Source organism: Rhinolophus sinicus, chromosome 2, assembly GCF_057876585.1.
Source record: "Rhinolophus sinicus isolate RSI-liver-muscle chromosome 2, RSI-T2T, whole genome shotgun sequence".
In the NCBI taxonomy this organism is placed as follows: Eukaryota; Metazoa; Chordata; class Mammalia; order Chiroptera; family Rhinolophidae; genus Rhinolophus; species Rhinolophus sinicus.
In genome coordinates, this window is record NC_142502.1 from 15,030,079 (window position 1) to 15,046,717 (window position 16,639).

A 16,639-nucleotide genomic window follows, 5' to 3' on the forward strand; every position below is an offset into this window, starting at 1 on the left:
CTCTGGGTGTGTTCAATCTTTTGCCTCTTAAGCTGGGCCCTGGTAGGGCAATTTCAGAACAAAGCAAATCACCAAGCACAACAACAACAACAAAGAAAAAACCAAATATATTCACATGTAAAAACAACCGACAACCCCCACTCAACACAGGCAAAGATACCAAAAATATAAAGACAGAAAAAAAAAAAAAGCAGTGCCAGTCTTCGCTTAAGCTCAGCAAGTAATCTCCAGGTTGTCCTCTGCTGTACCAGAGTCCTCTGTGTATTGTGTAGGCAGAGCCGGTCACCTGGTGCCCAGATTTAGATCTGGGACTGCAGATTTAGATGCATGGGGCTGAGTGGTCTGCGTGGTAGTTTCTACAAAGTCAGTGCAGTTTCTGCCCTTGCCAGCACATATGCTTGCTGAGAGTAGCACCACCAGCCCTGTGTCCAGTTCTCCTGAGTGTTAGGGCATGTCTTCCGTGTGTGTGTGTATGTGTGTGTGTGTGTCTGTCTGTCTGTCTGTCTGTGGCGGGTGGGATATTTCTGAGCTGCTGAAAGCCCAGAGCTGCATCTGCCTCCGATGTAATTGCCCTGCCCTAGGCAGGCCAGAAAGGGTGGGGGCTGGGGATGGAGGGGTCTTCTCTCTCCCAGCCCAAACATGTCACACTTTCCCAGCCTCTTCCCTGGGTCAGAGCAGCACACTGGTCTTCCCAGAGCCTGAGCACTAAGGCTCCTCTGTAATCTGACACCACTCCTCAGTTCAGAGGCCAGTTTAAATCTCTGGAAGGGTGGAGGGTAGGATTGGAAGAGCGGGGGAGGGGCCCAGGTATGGAGTTTGTGTCCTTTGTCTGAGGTAGAGCCCAGCTGGAGGTCTCAGCTGAGGTTATTGCCTCAAATGCTGGATATGCTGCCCCCTCTGTGGGAGAGATCAGCTGTGGGACGCAGGGAAAGAGCCCACCTACTGTCTTTTGTGTTCTCTGTTCCGTCCTGGGATCCCCTGCTTCTCTGTAGCTGTGGATGCCTCCGGCGGCGTTTCCACCACCGCAGATGCGGGCCTCGTCTCCACTCTGCTCCCTTCCCTCTTTCCCTGCTCCCCCAATTTGCCCACCTGCAAGTAATCCTTGCACGAGTCTCTTAGCTGTTCTGCATGATGAGCAGAGTCCTTTGATGGGTTATAGATGTCCCATTTGTGATAAGATCCGGAGGAGAACTCAAAAGTGCTCCCTGCTGCCGCCATTCCTATGACATCATTCCCTATCAATATATTTTTAAGTTCACTAATTCTTTCCTCTGACATCTCCATTTGTTATTGAGCCCATCCATTGAGTTTTTCATTTTGCTTATAGTAATTTTGGTATCTCTTCATATCTTCAGTTTCTTTGCTGAGATTTTCTGTCTTCATCCTATTTGGAGCATTTTTATAATGGCTACTTAAAAGTCTTTGTCAGATCATTTTAACATCTGTAATCTCAACACTGATGTCTGTTGATTTTCTTTTCCTAAATGGGTTCACATTTTCATGGTTCTATGTATGCCAAGTAACTTTGGATTGTGTTCTGGACATTCTGACTATTATGAGACTCTGAGTCTTGTTTAAATCTTGATATTGATAAGGAGAATATTGATATTGTTTTGGCAGGCATTAAACCTGGTTGATTTCAGTCCACAAGTTCCAACCACTTTCTGTGGCTTGTGATTTCAATGTCAGTTTCATTGTCAAAGCCATTGCTAGGTAGATCTCTCCCTGGACTATGGTATTTTCCTTAGTTCTGTTCTCAAAGTCTTTGATATGTTCTTTAGGATTAGAGCCGTACAGGTACAGTTTGGAGGTGAGCCCAGCAGTTTTTACATAACTTGTTGGGGTTAGTTTCCCAAGCTCCTCCTTCTCTGCCATGTCCCCGATACTTTCCAGTTCCCTTAGGCTTCCCTTTTCTTACCAGAAAGTAAGGCTTTATTTACCTTACTCTGCCACACACAACGTCTCATGACTGCCTGCATCCAGGACAAGGTGGAGAAAGGACAGAGAAAGAAAAAAGTGACATGGATTCAAGCTATCCTCTTGGGACAGAAGCTGTATAATTTAATCTCCAGTTGAAGAGAAAGAGTCCCCTCTCCCAGAGTTTTAGGTGGCCCTTATTGCACCTCTGTTGCGGCTAGGAAACCAGTTTCCTATTCCCTGAGCCTGAACTAGAGGGCCTTTTCCTAGAGCTCATTCTGTCTATGTTATACGTCTTCAGGGTCAGGGCTACTTTGAGTCTTGGCCAGGGGATTCTAGAAGGGAAAAAAGGGTAAACTCACCACCGTTTCATTCGTTTTGAAATTCTTCTTCCCCAATCTGCCTGTTACTGTTTACTCTTCAGGGTCCTCAGGTAGCTGCTGCACGCATTCTGTCCAGGTTGTATGCCGTGTTTCCCCGAAAACAAGACCTAACTGAAAAATAAGCCCTAGCATGATTTTTCAGGATGACGTCCCCTGAACAAAAGCCGTAATGCGTCTTTTGGAGCAAAACTTCCCCGGTCTTGTTTTCGGGAAACACGGTAGTTGTATTCAGGAGGAAAGACCAGGTGGAGTATACCTATTACATCTTACTCTGAACTGGAGCAGCCCTCTCTGGCTTTTAGGATTTTTTTTCCCCTTTAACTTTGGTTTTCTGCAGTTTCATCATGATGTGACCATGTGTAGTTTTCTTTTTCTTTATCTTGATTAAAGTTCACAAAGCTTCTTGAATTGTAGGTTGATGACCTTCACCAATTTTGGAAAATTCCCTATCATTACTCTTAAACGATTTCTTCTGCCTGCTTCCTGCTCTCCTTCTTGGACTCTAATTAGTATTTATATATATGGTAGACATTTGATATTGTTCTTCATGGCTCTTATGCTTTATTCTTTTTTTATTCCATTCTTTTCTCTGTACTTCAGTTTACATTAATTTCTATTGACCCATCTTTGAATTAATCATCTTTTTTTGGTATGCCTAGTCTTTTATTATTTTACTTTTGCCTTAAACTAAAAAAGTCCTGAATGTAACTTTAAAGTGAAGAACTTGTCCAGCCAATTGTATATTTTAATTTCCCATATTTGAAATACGAGATGATGGAAGCAGGCATAAAGAACTAATGTATTGTGATTTTTTTTTTTCCAAAAAGAATTCAAAGACATATTTTATTAGTTGAGGCATCTCCTTTTTCTAACTTTGGAGAAAATTTTAAGATGAACAGATATTAGGAAAAGAGGTTTATTTTCCTTCCTTCTACAGTAGCTGATGAGCTCCTACCGTGTTTCCCCGAAAATAAGACCTACCCGGACAGTCAGCTCTAATGCGTCTTTTGGGGCAAAAATTAATATAAGACCTGGTCTTATTTTGCTATAAGACCAGATATGATATGATATGGTATGGTACGGTACGATATGACACGATACGATATAAATACCGGGTCTTATATTAATTTTTGCTCCAAAAGATGCATTAGAGCTGATTGTCTGGGTAGGTCTTATTTTCGGGGAAACAAAGTATATGAATAAGGAAGAGTGGGGTTCATTTATTCATTTAACAAATATTTATTGATTCCTTCTTTCCTTCCTTCCTTCCTTCCTTCCTTCCTTCCTTCCTTCCTTCCTTCCTTCCTTCCTTCCTTCTTTCTTTCCCTTCTTCCCTCCTTCCCTCTCTTTCTTCCCTCGCTTTCATCCTATCTCCCTCCCCACCTCATTCTGGTTTATTCAAAACTGTAATAAATATTTACTGAACATAAATTATATGCCAGGCAATTTGCCAAGTACTGGGAAATAGAAAGACAAAATGGCCTATAGCCTTATGGAATTTTATACTGCAGTAGAAGGACATAGACATAAATTGGTACCACAAGGTATTAGATGATACAAGTAAATATATAGAACAGGGGGGCACAGTAAAGATAGCCATTTCTGCCATAGGTAGGAGGGCTTAACAGGGGAGCTCACACTTCTAATGTAAGTTGCCTACAGAGGAAGCACTGGGAAGAAAGGTTATTTCCCACCAATGATTCATTATTAAAGGTAAGGAAGGTGAAATATGCAATTTATTTAAAAACAAGTAATTCGGTAAGACATCTTGGTATAAGACTTGGAGGAAATTTTGTGCTTTTGTCTCTTCCTTCCTAATTTTTAAAAATCTTCTTTAAAGGTTATCAACTGGCAAACATCTCTTCACATTCCACCGCAAGCTAAACTGAGTCCTGAAGCCTCTGATCTTATTATTAAACTTTGCCGAGGACCAGAAGATCGCTTAGGCAAGAATGGTGCTGATGAAATAAAAGCTCATCCATTTTTTAAAACAATTGATTTCTCCAGTGACCTGAGACAACAGTCGGCTTCATACATTCCTAAAATTACACATCCAACAGATACATCAAATTTTGATCCTGTTGATCCTGATAAATTATGGAGTGATGATAATGAGGAAGAAAATGTAAATGACACTCTCAATGGATGGTATAAAAATGGAAAGCACCCTGAACATGCTTTCTATGAATTTACCTTTCGGAGGTTTTTTGATGACAATGGCTACCCATATAATTATCCAAAGCCTATTGAGTATGAATATATTAATTCCCAAGGCTCCGAGCAACAGTCAGATGAAGATGATCAGCACACAGGCTCAGAAATCAAAAACCGTGATCTAGTGTATGTTTAACACACTAGAAATAATTGTCAATGAGGATTTACAAAAAGGCCTGAAATGCAGGGGTTTTTGAGACTCTTGAGTAAAATTATGCAAATGTGACAGAGCTGTGTGTGTGTGTGCTCTGTGTACAATATTTTCCTAAATTATGGTAAATCCTTTTAAAATGTTAATTTATTCCAGCCTTTTAAATCAGTAACTTAGAAAAAAATTGTTATAAAGTAAATTATGAACTGAATATTCTAGTCAGTTCTTGGTACTTAAAGTACTTAAAATAAAAAAATAGTGCTTTTTTTAAAAAGGAGAAGCCTGGTATCTATTTGTACATATGATAAATAATTTTAAAAGACAAGAGTTTTTGAAATTTTTTTGAAAGACAGTTTTAGTTTTATCTTGCTTTAACCAAATATGAAATATACCCCACATTTACAAAGCTCTCTTTTTTTCCCCATGACCTTGTTTGTTGGTACAAAATAAGCTATAGAAATTAAGCCATCATGGTGGTGAGTGTTCCTAGGCTAATGATAATCTGTATAATTCACATCTTGGAACTAAGAAATACAGGGTTGAAACAGAATGTTCCTCAGAAGAAAGAAATGTTTGTCTTTTTTTTCCATCTGGGGAATATTTAACCTTCTAGCATTTGTTTCTCAAGGATTGCTGGCATTAAAAGAAGCAAAGCACTACCATTTTTCTTTCCATGTTGGTATTTTTAATGCTGCTTCCAGTTTTAAAGGGGGAACAAAGCTGCCATAAATCAAAGCTTCTTATACTAAAAGCTGAGATTTTTCATATTTTTGCTTTGAAATTTAAAACATGATTTCCATCAACCTAAGCAGAGAGATTGTTTTCAGTTTCATGTGAAACTTTGATTAAAAATTATTTGTGTGTACTCACTAGAGAAGTACTTTTTCTATATAGTGACAGTTTTGATTATGTCATCAATAATGTTACAGGTTTCCTCTTTCAGAACAGTACTGCCTGCACAGATTATTTATTGGCAAAGGAAAATCTGGCTGTTTGGCAATATATTACCTATGGGCAGATTAATTGATGAAAAAGTTAATTATTATTTAACTCTTAAGGTGAACATTTGTAATTAGGGAAAGTTATATAGTGGTCTTAGAAAATTCAAATCCCCCTAACTTATTTACGGTTAAATAATATGTTTTCCATCATTCCTATTATATAGGCTTAGGTTTCAAGGAAGACTTGTGGTTTCATACCAAAATACATTTAATAATAGCCTATCTTTTAGAAAGGGGAAAGGGCTCTATTCTTTCATTAGTAAAATTTGTTTTTTATTTTTCTTAAGCTCCACTAGTTGGGAATAGTTTTATCAAAACAGTACAGAGGGTGCCAAAAAAATGTATACACATTTTAAGAAAGGAAAAAACTATTAAAATTGTAATACTTAATATATACCGATAACAAAAGTTGAATACAAGTTATGTGTACATTTTTTTGGCACCCCCACTATATGTGGATAAGAGGCATAATTTTAGTGATTTTCAAACTTTTAGCTTTCTTCATATGAAAACTAATGGAAATCAAATATGTGAGTAAAATTAACTCAAGGTGTTCCAGTTGAATTAGGGAGGGCAAAGACTTATTAGCTCCCACTTTCCACCTTTCTGTAGGTGGCCCTCTCAGAGCTCAGCTTATAAACCATTGCATAACCCACTGTGTAATGGTGGGTCTTCGGGGGTCATTGGTCCTTTTGAGAATCTGATGAAATCTGTGGGCTCTTGCCAGAAAAAATGGACACCAACACATACACATAAAATGTGTGCAGTTTTAGGGATTCTGAACATGTTGAAACCTATCATAAACGCTTGGTTAAGGACCTCTGTCCTATAAGAACACTAATATATAAAACTAAGACCTTTGCTTTAAATTTACTGATTAGTACACAGATTAGCACATTTTGTATAAACACTGATAATTTGTGATGGAAAAGTTCTGTACCACATGATAAGACAGCCCTACGAATGCCTCTCTTGCTGGTACAGCACTAAGACATTTTAAACACACCCTTTTGAGGGCACTGAAATATATGTTTGGCTTGTGACAGGCTTGGTAAATATTTCTGATGGACTTCTAATGAGAGAATTGTAAGAAAATGCACTATGAGATGGCAGTCTTCACTTCATAAAACATTTGATTAGTCCTATAAAATTCTATGCAAAACAAATTAGTTCAATAATTTTTAGCTCAGTCAGTACTCAGATTTTTTAAGATATTCCACTTGCTCTTGGGCTTTCTCAGTCAGATTTATTTAAATTTCCATTTAGTTATTTTACTTCTGGACTATGGTGCAATATCGTACAAAACCAACTTTGTTACATTTATGTTGTAGGGAAACTAAGGTGCTGTCTCCTCCCCTTCCCTCCCCACAAAATCTGTGTTGCCCTTATTTCTCAAATGTAACAGACACTATAAATTTTGTATCCTTTTGAAATTTCCTCTGACTGTAAGCTTTTTGTGTTTATCTGAAGCTGTGTACAAGCCTTCAGTATCTGCAGTTTTAATAGTTTGTATATACTTATTAGCTATTTTATTCCCAAACTATATCCAGTTCTTCCAGTGTAGAATCTGGTGCTTCCTGCCCCAAAAGATAAGAACACAAAAACCTATATGCTTTCAATTGAAATGGAGTGAAAACTTTGGTTATTCATGTTTTCTTTTAAAAATAATTTTCCCACTCATGAAAAACTTACTGTCTTTCTTATACTTACCCCTTTTATGCATATCAATAGTATTTATGAAATGTTTTCTATAATTATGTTATTGTAGATACTGTTATGTATTGTCCAGTGATATCCTAAGGCAGGCCCTGTTGTATCTTTTCTACCTTATTTGTAATAGAAACTATAGAATGTATGACTAAGAAGTCACTTTGAGATTGACTTTTTAAAGAAGTGATTACCTTCTGCTGTTGCAAAGTGCAAAACTGTGAGTGGAAATGTTTTATTCTGACTTAATATGTTAGAAATTAGAGAATACAGTGGGAGGACTTTTAGATATTGCTGCTGCTGTTACCTAAGGTACTTTAGAAAATTGTCTTTAATAAACAAAAATAAAAATCCCTTTGGTATTTAAAGTGAAACATTTAGCCTGTTTGTTTTAATCTAAAACAAAAAGTAATTTGGGTCAACATATTGGTATATTTGTAAAGCGCCTTAATAGACCCCTTTGTGGAAGGCACTACACCATAGTTTACTTTTATATTGTATTGTGTATATAAAGTATTTTGTATTAAAATTGAGTCAATACAACACTACAGTTTTATAAAATAATGCTTTGTTAGGAAAAGGAATTACAGCTTTGCAATATAACTAAATTGTTTTGCGTACTTTTGAATGTAGTAGATATGAATAATCAACCTGTGTTTTTAATGAATCTATTTGTATTTTCCCATTTTATCTAGTGTAACATTTGCTGGGATAATAAAAAAAGCAAAATTCGAATCTTTCAATTATGTGTGGAAAGCTGACTTTTTAAGCCACTTAAGTATGTTGATATTTTTATTCAAATTTTATTTTAATCTTTGTATTCTCAGAGAAAATTTAGGATTAAAAATTTGATGCTTTGGAATTAAAATATATATAACTAATGGTAATGCCTAATTAGGTTAAAGCAAACTGAATAGTTAGTGTAACCCACTAAAATGTTTTGATTTTGTCCAACGTAAGTACAAAAACTATTTCATGTTAAAGGCTTCCTTTAGATCAGCACATATTTAAACCTTTTTCATTATTAAACTCTGCATTTAGTATCATTTGAGTCCAGTTTATAATTTTTAAAATGTGAAGTTGTTGGTTCATCTATTTCCCTTTGTAATCCTTTATCATCTGAACTGCCTACCAGATAAAATATGTGTTGATGTTACATCTTAAATCAACTTTACACAGATAAACAAATAAACAGTTAGGTTTTTTTCCCCTTCAAGCAATACCATGATTCTTAGGTCTCCTTTTATCCTCTTGTGTGCACTGCCTTGTAAAATTATATTTGGTCTACATGAGGCCATTATATAGCTGATGCAAGTTACATTATTTCTATGATTGCTATTTGTACAGTGGGGATCCCAGTTTGGCATGCTTCATGTTGTGGCTACACCGTGTTATACCAAAGCCAAAGAATGTATCTGCTTATGTGTGTGAGGGTAGAGAGAGGATGTCATATTTGTTTGAAACACAGGCAGTGATTGTCCTCCCGAGTATCCAGTCTTTTCCTTTTTCCTTCCTTAGAGTCACCTAGAGATCCTGCATATTTTGCTGGATTCAGAATCTGAATGGAACTTTGAGTTGTTTCCTCTGGAGAGGGGTTAAATTTGGTAGAAAAAGGGGTTCTCATGAGTGCTTAACTCCCAGAGGAGTTGACAAATGACAAGGCGGCTCTTGTTCCCCCGCGTCCATCCTCTCATTCTTCCCTTTACTGATAGAGCCCTCATCCCTGTCCAAGGTTGAACTGCCCACTAGAGCCCATGTTTCTCATACTCGTATTACCTTATAATTAGGTGTGGGCACATGACTAGGTTTTGGCCATTGGGATATGAATAGACATGTAAATTCTACTTCTTCAAGTTGATATTGCTTGCTGTCCACTTGCTCTTTCCCTCTTCCCACAGAAGGGAAGAAGAAAAGAGTGGTGATTTTATGTTGACCATAAAAACTAGGAGAACACCTTAGCTGGTAGATCAACAGAATGAATAGTTACCTGGAAGATTGTATGAAGCGGAGCTCTGTCCAGCCTGGACTGATCAAGTGCAGAATGTTAGAGAAAAGAAACATATATATATTTGGAGATACACACACACACACACATTTGTTACTGCTGCTGAACCTATATCCTGAAAGAGTAATTTGTATTAGTGTATAATCTAATTTGCAAAACAATTTAAGGTAATTTTGTACTTTGTGCAATCAATCATGAAATTCAGTTATTTCACCTTGTACATTTTTCTCATTCATTTTCATCCCCAGTGTTACTGATTTGGTTGACACCCTCATCAGCTTTTGCCCAAATTATTGTAATAACTTTCTAACTGGAGTCTGACTTCATGCTGGTCCTTCAAGTTTATTATCCAACCTATCACCCAAATGATAACTATCATCCAAATGATAACACCCTAACAGATAACTCTTGATTCTGCTTCTAGTATGACCGAGGAAGCTCCTCATGGATTGACTTTATCACACATAGCTGTATAAACTACATATAGCTAGGGCCGGCCTGGGTTGGAGCTCCATGCTCCTAAAACCGAAGGCTGCCGGTTCCCACATAGGCCAGTGGGCTCTCAATCACAAGGTTGCTGGTTCAATTCCTCAACTCCTGCAAGGCATGGTGGGCTATGCCCCCTGCAACTAACAACAGCAACTGCACCTAGAGCTGAGCTGCGCCCTCCACAACTAAGATTGAAAGGACAACAACTTGCCTTGGAAAAAGTCCTGGAAGTACACACTGTTCCCCAATAAAGTCCTGTTCCCCTTCCCCAATAAAATCTTTAAAACCCCAAAACTATAAATAGCTATAAAACTATATATAGCTATAACTATAAAACTCTGGGAAAAAATATAAAAATCAACTACCTAAAGATACTAGAGTGGAGCCAAGAGCAGGCAGATTCTGGATAGAAGTCAACTTGGAAGAGCGGAGTGGCACTGGATGAGTATCTCATTTTCATATCTTCCCTGAAAAAGGCTCAAATCTCTAGCTGAATCATGAACCACGGTGGGGGGAGGAATCCAAGTATCTAAGACTGAAAACTAAACGAGCATATGAGGTGCTGCCCAACAGGAAGAGTCAAACCAAGTTAATTGCCTTAACAAAAAACAAACTCCAGCAGCGTATTACAGAATCCAGACTATATAACATATCCAATATCCAGGATATACTCCAAAAATTACCTGACATACAAAGAAATGTAAAAATAGTGCCTAGTCTGAAGAGAGAGTACAATCAGTGGAGGTTGACCCCAAGATCCTATTTCTCACATCTGGAATTGGCAGACACAGATATTACAAGACACAGATATTATAACTATGCGTGATGTAAAGAAAAAGATTCTCATAACAAATGCAAAGATAGGGAATCCCAACGGAAAATAGAACCTGTAAGAAATAACCAAAACGAAATTTTCTTTGGTTGCAGACAAACTGTCAGATGTTGAGAAGTTCACGTGGAGGAACTGGGCTTAAAAGAAGAAACATTTTCATTGAGATGAGAGGCAAAAGCCAAAGGGCAGTGTGAAGCGGAGACATTTGTAAATTGGAGGGTAAAAGTAGTATTGGGATTAAGTTCAGCTGCATATACAACCCCAAACAACCATTGCTTACACATACAATGTCTGGAGTTGGCAGTTCACAGTTGGTATGGCAGCTCCATGCCAGCCCACACTTCATCTGTTCAATTCTGCTATCCTCATCATATATGGCTTTTATCCTATAGGTCACTTATGGTCAGCAGTTGGCTGCTTATATTCTCTCCATCTTTTCCCTGTTCTAACCTGGTGAAAAGGAGATGGTGCGGGGAGGGAGATTTCCAGGGCCTCTTCCTTTAAGGTGCCTTCTTAAAAGTTCTAAACAATACTTCTACTGGCCAGAAGTTAGATCCATGGCCACACCTAGGTGCATGAGAGTCTGGAAAATACAGTTCTTAATTCCAGGGGGACCCAATTTCATCAAGCTAGCTAGGTTCTGTTATTAAATAAGGGAAATGAGTATTTGGTAGACAGATGGCAGTCTCTGCCTCAGTGAGCAAGTTGAGGGAATTCCGATCTGAGAGCTATTTTCTCTGAAAGTGGAGACACAGCAGAAAGGGGTAGGTGGCTGACTTGAGGAAAAAGGGGTAAAAGTTTAAAATTAATAGGAGGAATAAGAGAGATAACTGAGGTTGGATGTGCAGAAAGATATGTCAGGTGTGTTGGAAGTTATACAGTTATACGATTTCATAGCTGTGTGATCTTTTTTTCATAGCATTCAGCATTCTGGGAGTCGCAGATTGGTGATGGAAACTCTAAGAATGTGTATAAGATTGACGAACAATACTGGAGATCTGTGCTGGTTTGTTACTCCGAATATGGTGACATAATCGAAAAGTTCAGTAGTTTCTTACTCATGTTTAGAATGTTCTAATCTTCTATATACTTTGTATCCCAAGAGATGGCTCATATTTTTGAAGTACATAGAGAAGGATGGCCAGATGCAATCGACCAGATGAGTGAAGTTAATAAATTGGTCCTGAAAGTTCCTATTAGGTTTCTCTGATGAAATGTAAAAAGTGTCTCCAAAGTCTTTTTAAAGTGAGTGAGATAATGTATTTATTTATTCTACAAATATCTAATTAATGCCAGACATTGTTCTAGCCAAATGAAAGAAATACCGTGTTTCCCCGAAAATAAGACCTAGCTGGACCATGAGCTCTAATGCGTCTTTTGGAGCAAAAATTAATATAAAACCCACTCTTATTTTACTATAAGACTGGGTCTTTAATATAATATAATATAATATAATATAATATAATATAATATAATATAATACCCAGTCTTATTTTACTATAATATTTATTATATATTATATAATATTTATTATATAAAACAGGGTCTTATATTAATTTTTGCTCCAAAAGATGCATTAGAGCTCATGGTCCGGCTAGGTCTCATTTTCGGGGAAACACGGTATTTCCTCCATTTGGAAACACGGTATCTAACTACATGAAGTTTACCTACTGGGGCAAGAGAGAGGCAACAAATACATAATGTCAAGAGGTGGTCTTTATGTCATACCTTTCTTTGTAATTCCAGAGGTCACAACACCTCTTGCAACAGTTCTCCCAATCTATTCTCTCCTCCAAACGTTCCTACTCACAGCTGCCCAATTAACTTCCTATTTGCTGTACAACTTATACCTTCATTTGAGAACTTTCAATGGCTCCTTTTTGCCTGCAGAATAAAGTTTAAACTCTTCACTGGCACCTTTCTATCTCTTTTTCCATAACTTCCTTTCATGTGTCCTATGATCCTGCCAAATTAATGTGACCATTCACCAGGAAAAAATAATCTCTGATTTTCTGCATCCCAATTTGGAACAATCACTTTAGAAGGGTGATGGTTGTAGAAGCCACAGTGTAAAAGAAGAAATGACGAGTGTAGTAGTCATGAAGGCAGTACACAGTATTCTCTTTCTTCTTCAGGGTACACAGAGTTGAACACTCCCATCCCTTTAAAGTCAGGCTTGGTCACATGACTTGCTCTGGCCAATGAAATGTGGGCAGTGGTGGCAACAATCACATCCAGGCAGAAATTGTGCAAGTTACCTAATTTTCGCTTTTCCATTGCCAAGGGTCCAAGTGCCTGCATCCTCTCTGCGATGAACATATAAAGTAAATGAGAAAAAAATCCTATTGTTTGAACCTCTTTGAGTTAGGGGTTACTAGAGCATAGCGTTGTCTCCCCTGCCTACTAGTAAAACTAGTGAACAAACATAAGTAGTGAATGTAAGCTACACTTTGGAAGTTTGTTTTTTTACTTTAAAAATCAACTTCACTGAGATACAATTTATGTACCATAAAATGCTTCCCTTTTATGTGTACTGTTTGATTAGTTTTAATAAACATATACATCTGTTTAATGACTACCCTAATTGAGATATAGAAAAGTCCCTCATGCCTCTTTGTAGTCTATCCTTTCCCCCTCCCCCACTCCTCAATGCAGCCTCAAACACTGATTGGCTTTTACTATAGATTAGTTTTGACTGTTCTAGAATTTCATATAAATGAAATCACACAATATGCACTCATTTTGTGCCTTTTGAGATGACTTTACACTATAAATTGGCTTTATAATTCAACATACCTTTGTACTCACATAAAAGATGAAAATTAATTCAGCCTAACTAGAATAATCTATACCTCTCTGAATTGGTTTATTTCAAAAAGATATGCAAACTATAGCATCTTGTGCTCCATTGCAATAGAGTTCATATCCACCATAGCAAAACTATTATTTTCTACTTAGCTGAGAATTTTACAAGACTTTAAGCTCCATGAAATATTCTATTTTGTTGACCACTGTATACCCAGTGCCTACAACAGTGTCTGGCACATAATAGTTGCTCAATAAATATTTGCAGATTTAGTGGATGCATTACCTTTGAATTGCCTTTATCTAAGTCTGTGTTAAATTACTGAGATGCTTTAAATGTGCTTTGTTCCTTCTGTAGCTGGGTGTACTGAAGGAAGCATAATACTGTCGAGTATATATCTGTAAATCAGGAAACAGCCTAATTTTATTTCTTGTCTGGTTATATAAAAACGACCCCCCAAAATCAAGAGAATAAAATTTCACTAGCTTCGTGTCGGAATATCTGTTTACCCACCCCCTATTTTATTCATGTTATGTCGTGAGAAGCACCTCAGCCAAATTCTGACTATTTGGTTCCAAAACAGTATTTGTCATAAACAAATTGTTTGACCCTGACACTCACCTATAAAATAGATACTGACTTCCTAACTTCTGAAGTATGTGGTGAAAATCAAATGGGAGGAAGAATGAGCAAACACTTCGAAACAGATATTGAGTTACGCGAGGTGATGCTTACTTAGGTCATTACTACTCCTACTCTCCGGCCCGCCCGCGGCGAGGAGGAAACTCGAAATGCGCAGGCGCGCCCCTGCCGGCCTAACCCCACCTCCATCGGCCCCGCCCAGTCCGCGCCCGGCGCGCGCACGCCGCCCGGCGTCCTCGCTCCCGGGGCGTCGCCCCGCGTGCGCCGGAGTCGCCGAGGCCACCCCCGGCACCGGAAGTGACCCTGGCGCGTTTGCCTTCAAATTCTTGGTAAGCTGTGGCATCCCGGAGGGCTGGTGACGGTTGGACCCAGCAGTGCTGGGACGGTGAGCACAGAGCTGGGTGGTTGGGGCTGGGCAGGGACTTCCTTCCTCGCGCGGAGCCCCGCTCTGCCCTGCCCCTTCACCTGGCGGTGGGCGGTTTCCGAGGAGCCTCGGCCTCCGCAGGTGAGTGTTCGCTCTCCCCGAGATGTGGGGATTCCCGGACCTCCATGGCGGGTTTGTGGTGCGAGGCCCCCGCGCATCCTGCGGTGAGCTTGTCTGTGCCTGCGCGGATGTCTAAGGGCCTCGCTGCTGTTGTTGACACCTGTGACTCGGGTGACAGTTCCCTTATCTAAGGAATTCTGTTCAGCGGGGGACTTCCAGGGGCTCCTGCCGAGCCGGTCTCTAGGTCTGTGTCATCAGAGAAGTTTCCGGCCGACAGAACGTGTTTTTATTTCTTCGCTTTTGATCGATCCTCTCCCAAATCTGTCCACGCCCCCGCCCCCGCCCCCCTCATCCTTGAAAATTCCGAATCAGGTAGGGCTGATATTGTTGAGGATGTTATTTCTTATCTAGTTTATTACTGAGCCGGGCGTCCTCTGGGAAACTTATGGCCCTTTTTGTTGCGAGTTGGTACCTTTTAGAAAATTTATGCCTCGAAACGTTTGTTTCATACAGTATATTATATGGGGACGAAGTTAGATAAACGTGGATGTGTAACTGCCTTACAGTGGATAATCTCAAGCCGTCTTTTTTCAAAAGTAATTTTCTCTTTTAACCGCGAAGTGCCACTTTTGTATCAGTTATTAACTTCCAACAGCACTAGGTTGCACTCTTCTGGCTTGAAAGCACTTGTTTACGCCAATGTCTTCCCTCTTTGAAATCAGGACTTTTAGTTACTCCTGAAAACATTCCTAATGTTTTAGAATGTGATAGATCGTTGCCCCATAGTCACAAAGATAGAACGCCACGGTGGCAAAAAGGATTCTTGCAGTGTTCATACCGGCCTGTCTCAGTGTGCAGCCCTGTTTGCTTTGTGATCAGAGTTTTCACACAGAGAAATAGCGGCAAAATTCTTTTTTTTGTATTAATAGTAATAACTTGTGGCCTGAATCATGCCTTAAAAAAAGTCAACTTTCCAACATTCCTAGACTATGCAAATCTGTATAAAGCTCCTTTATGGCCTTGGTTATTCAAGAAGGTTTTGCCTTTTGTAGATTCAGGACTAGCATACTATATAGTCTACCCGGATTCTGCATGTTATTTTCAAACTGGTATCACAATTCTGACAAATACTAAGGACTAGAGAATCTTGTAGAATTTACTGTGTTAACAACATTTGAATTTCTTTTTACAACAAGTTTTTGTTTTTAGCAAATTGGTTAAAAAAGATAGTGATCACATCAAAATGGTCAATGTTGATGACATGCTAAATAGATTTTACTTGTGGTGTTTATTGATACGGATTTTAAATTACATTTTAATTGTTACCTGATTTATTTTTGCATTGTTCAGGGTAAATGGAAAGAAAGGTTACTAAATACACATACAATATGTTTTTTTTTCTAAGTTGATTTTCCGTGCTCTCTTTATAAAAAGATGACTTTCTCATGCTTCTTGAGTATTTATCATATGATTATAAGGGTAAGAAAAATGTATTTCATGCTATAATTGGTCATGGATCACTCAGTTATTGTGCTTATTATTCGTAATCATCAGTAACTGACTGTAAATAGCATGGTTGCTTTCATATCCCAGACATCAACATTCTGAAAACTGGTTAACATTGTATTGTCACCTTTAAAGTTACACACATTTGGTTTACTGAAATGCCTCAGGAAATTGCATGATTGAGCTTCATCTTTTTGTTTTAGGACATCAGTTTTACAGGTAAATATTTTAAACATTGATGCTGATTTTTTTAGCCTGTGCTTAATAATCTAGGCTTGTATTCCCATTACTAAGCAAATTGAAAAAAACCCACCTAAAATTAAATTATATCCCTTTTACTAAACTTCAAGGATTTCAGGGTCTCATTCTGTATTTTGTTTTTAAACTTTTATTTATTTAAGTGTGTTTTTCCAGGACCCATCAGCTCCAAGTGAAGTAGTTGTTTCAGTCTAGTTGTGGAGCTCACACTGGCCCATGTGGGGATCCAGTCTGCAGCCTTGTT

The 16,639-nt window shown here is 38.4% G+C and overlaps 2 protein-coding genes across 4 annotated transcripts in view; both read left to right on the plus strand.

The window, feature by feature from the left end:
• LATS1 (large tumor suppressor kinase 1) overlaps positions 1–8,116 on the plus strand; it is a 47,988-nt gene extending 39,872 nt beyond the window's left edge. The window contains exon 8 of the mRNA XM_019746937.3: positions 4,141–8,116. Within this exon, the coding sequence (XP_019602496.3) occupies positions 4,141–4,650 (510 nt within the window). The 3' untranslated portion in view covers positions 4,651–8,116. The remainder of the gene's footprint in view (positions 1–4,140) is intronic.
• Positions 8,117–14,344: 6,228 nt separating this feature from the next.
• Positions 14,345–16,639, plus strand: part of KATNA1 (katanin catalytic subunit A1) — a 29,917-nt gene continuing 27,622 nt past the window's right edge. The window contains exon 1 of one of the 3 annotated variants that reach the window (XM_019746941.3): positions 14,345–14,476. The gene's annotated coding sequence lies outside the window, so the exon portion shown is untranslated. The other 2 variants (XM_019746938.3, XM_074333699.2) reach the window with 2 other exon arrangements.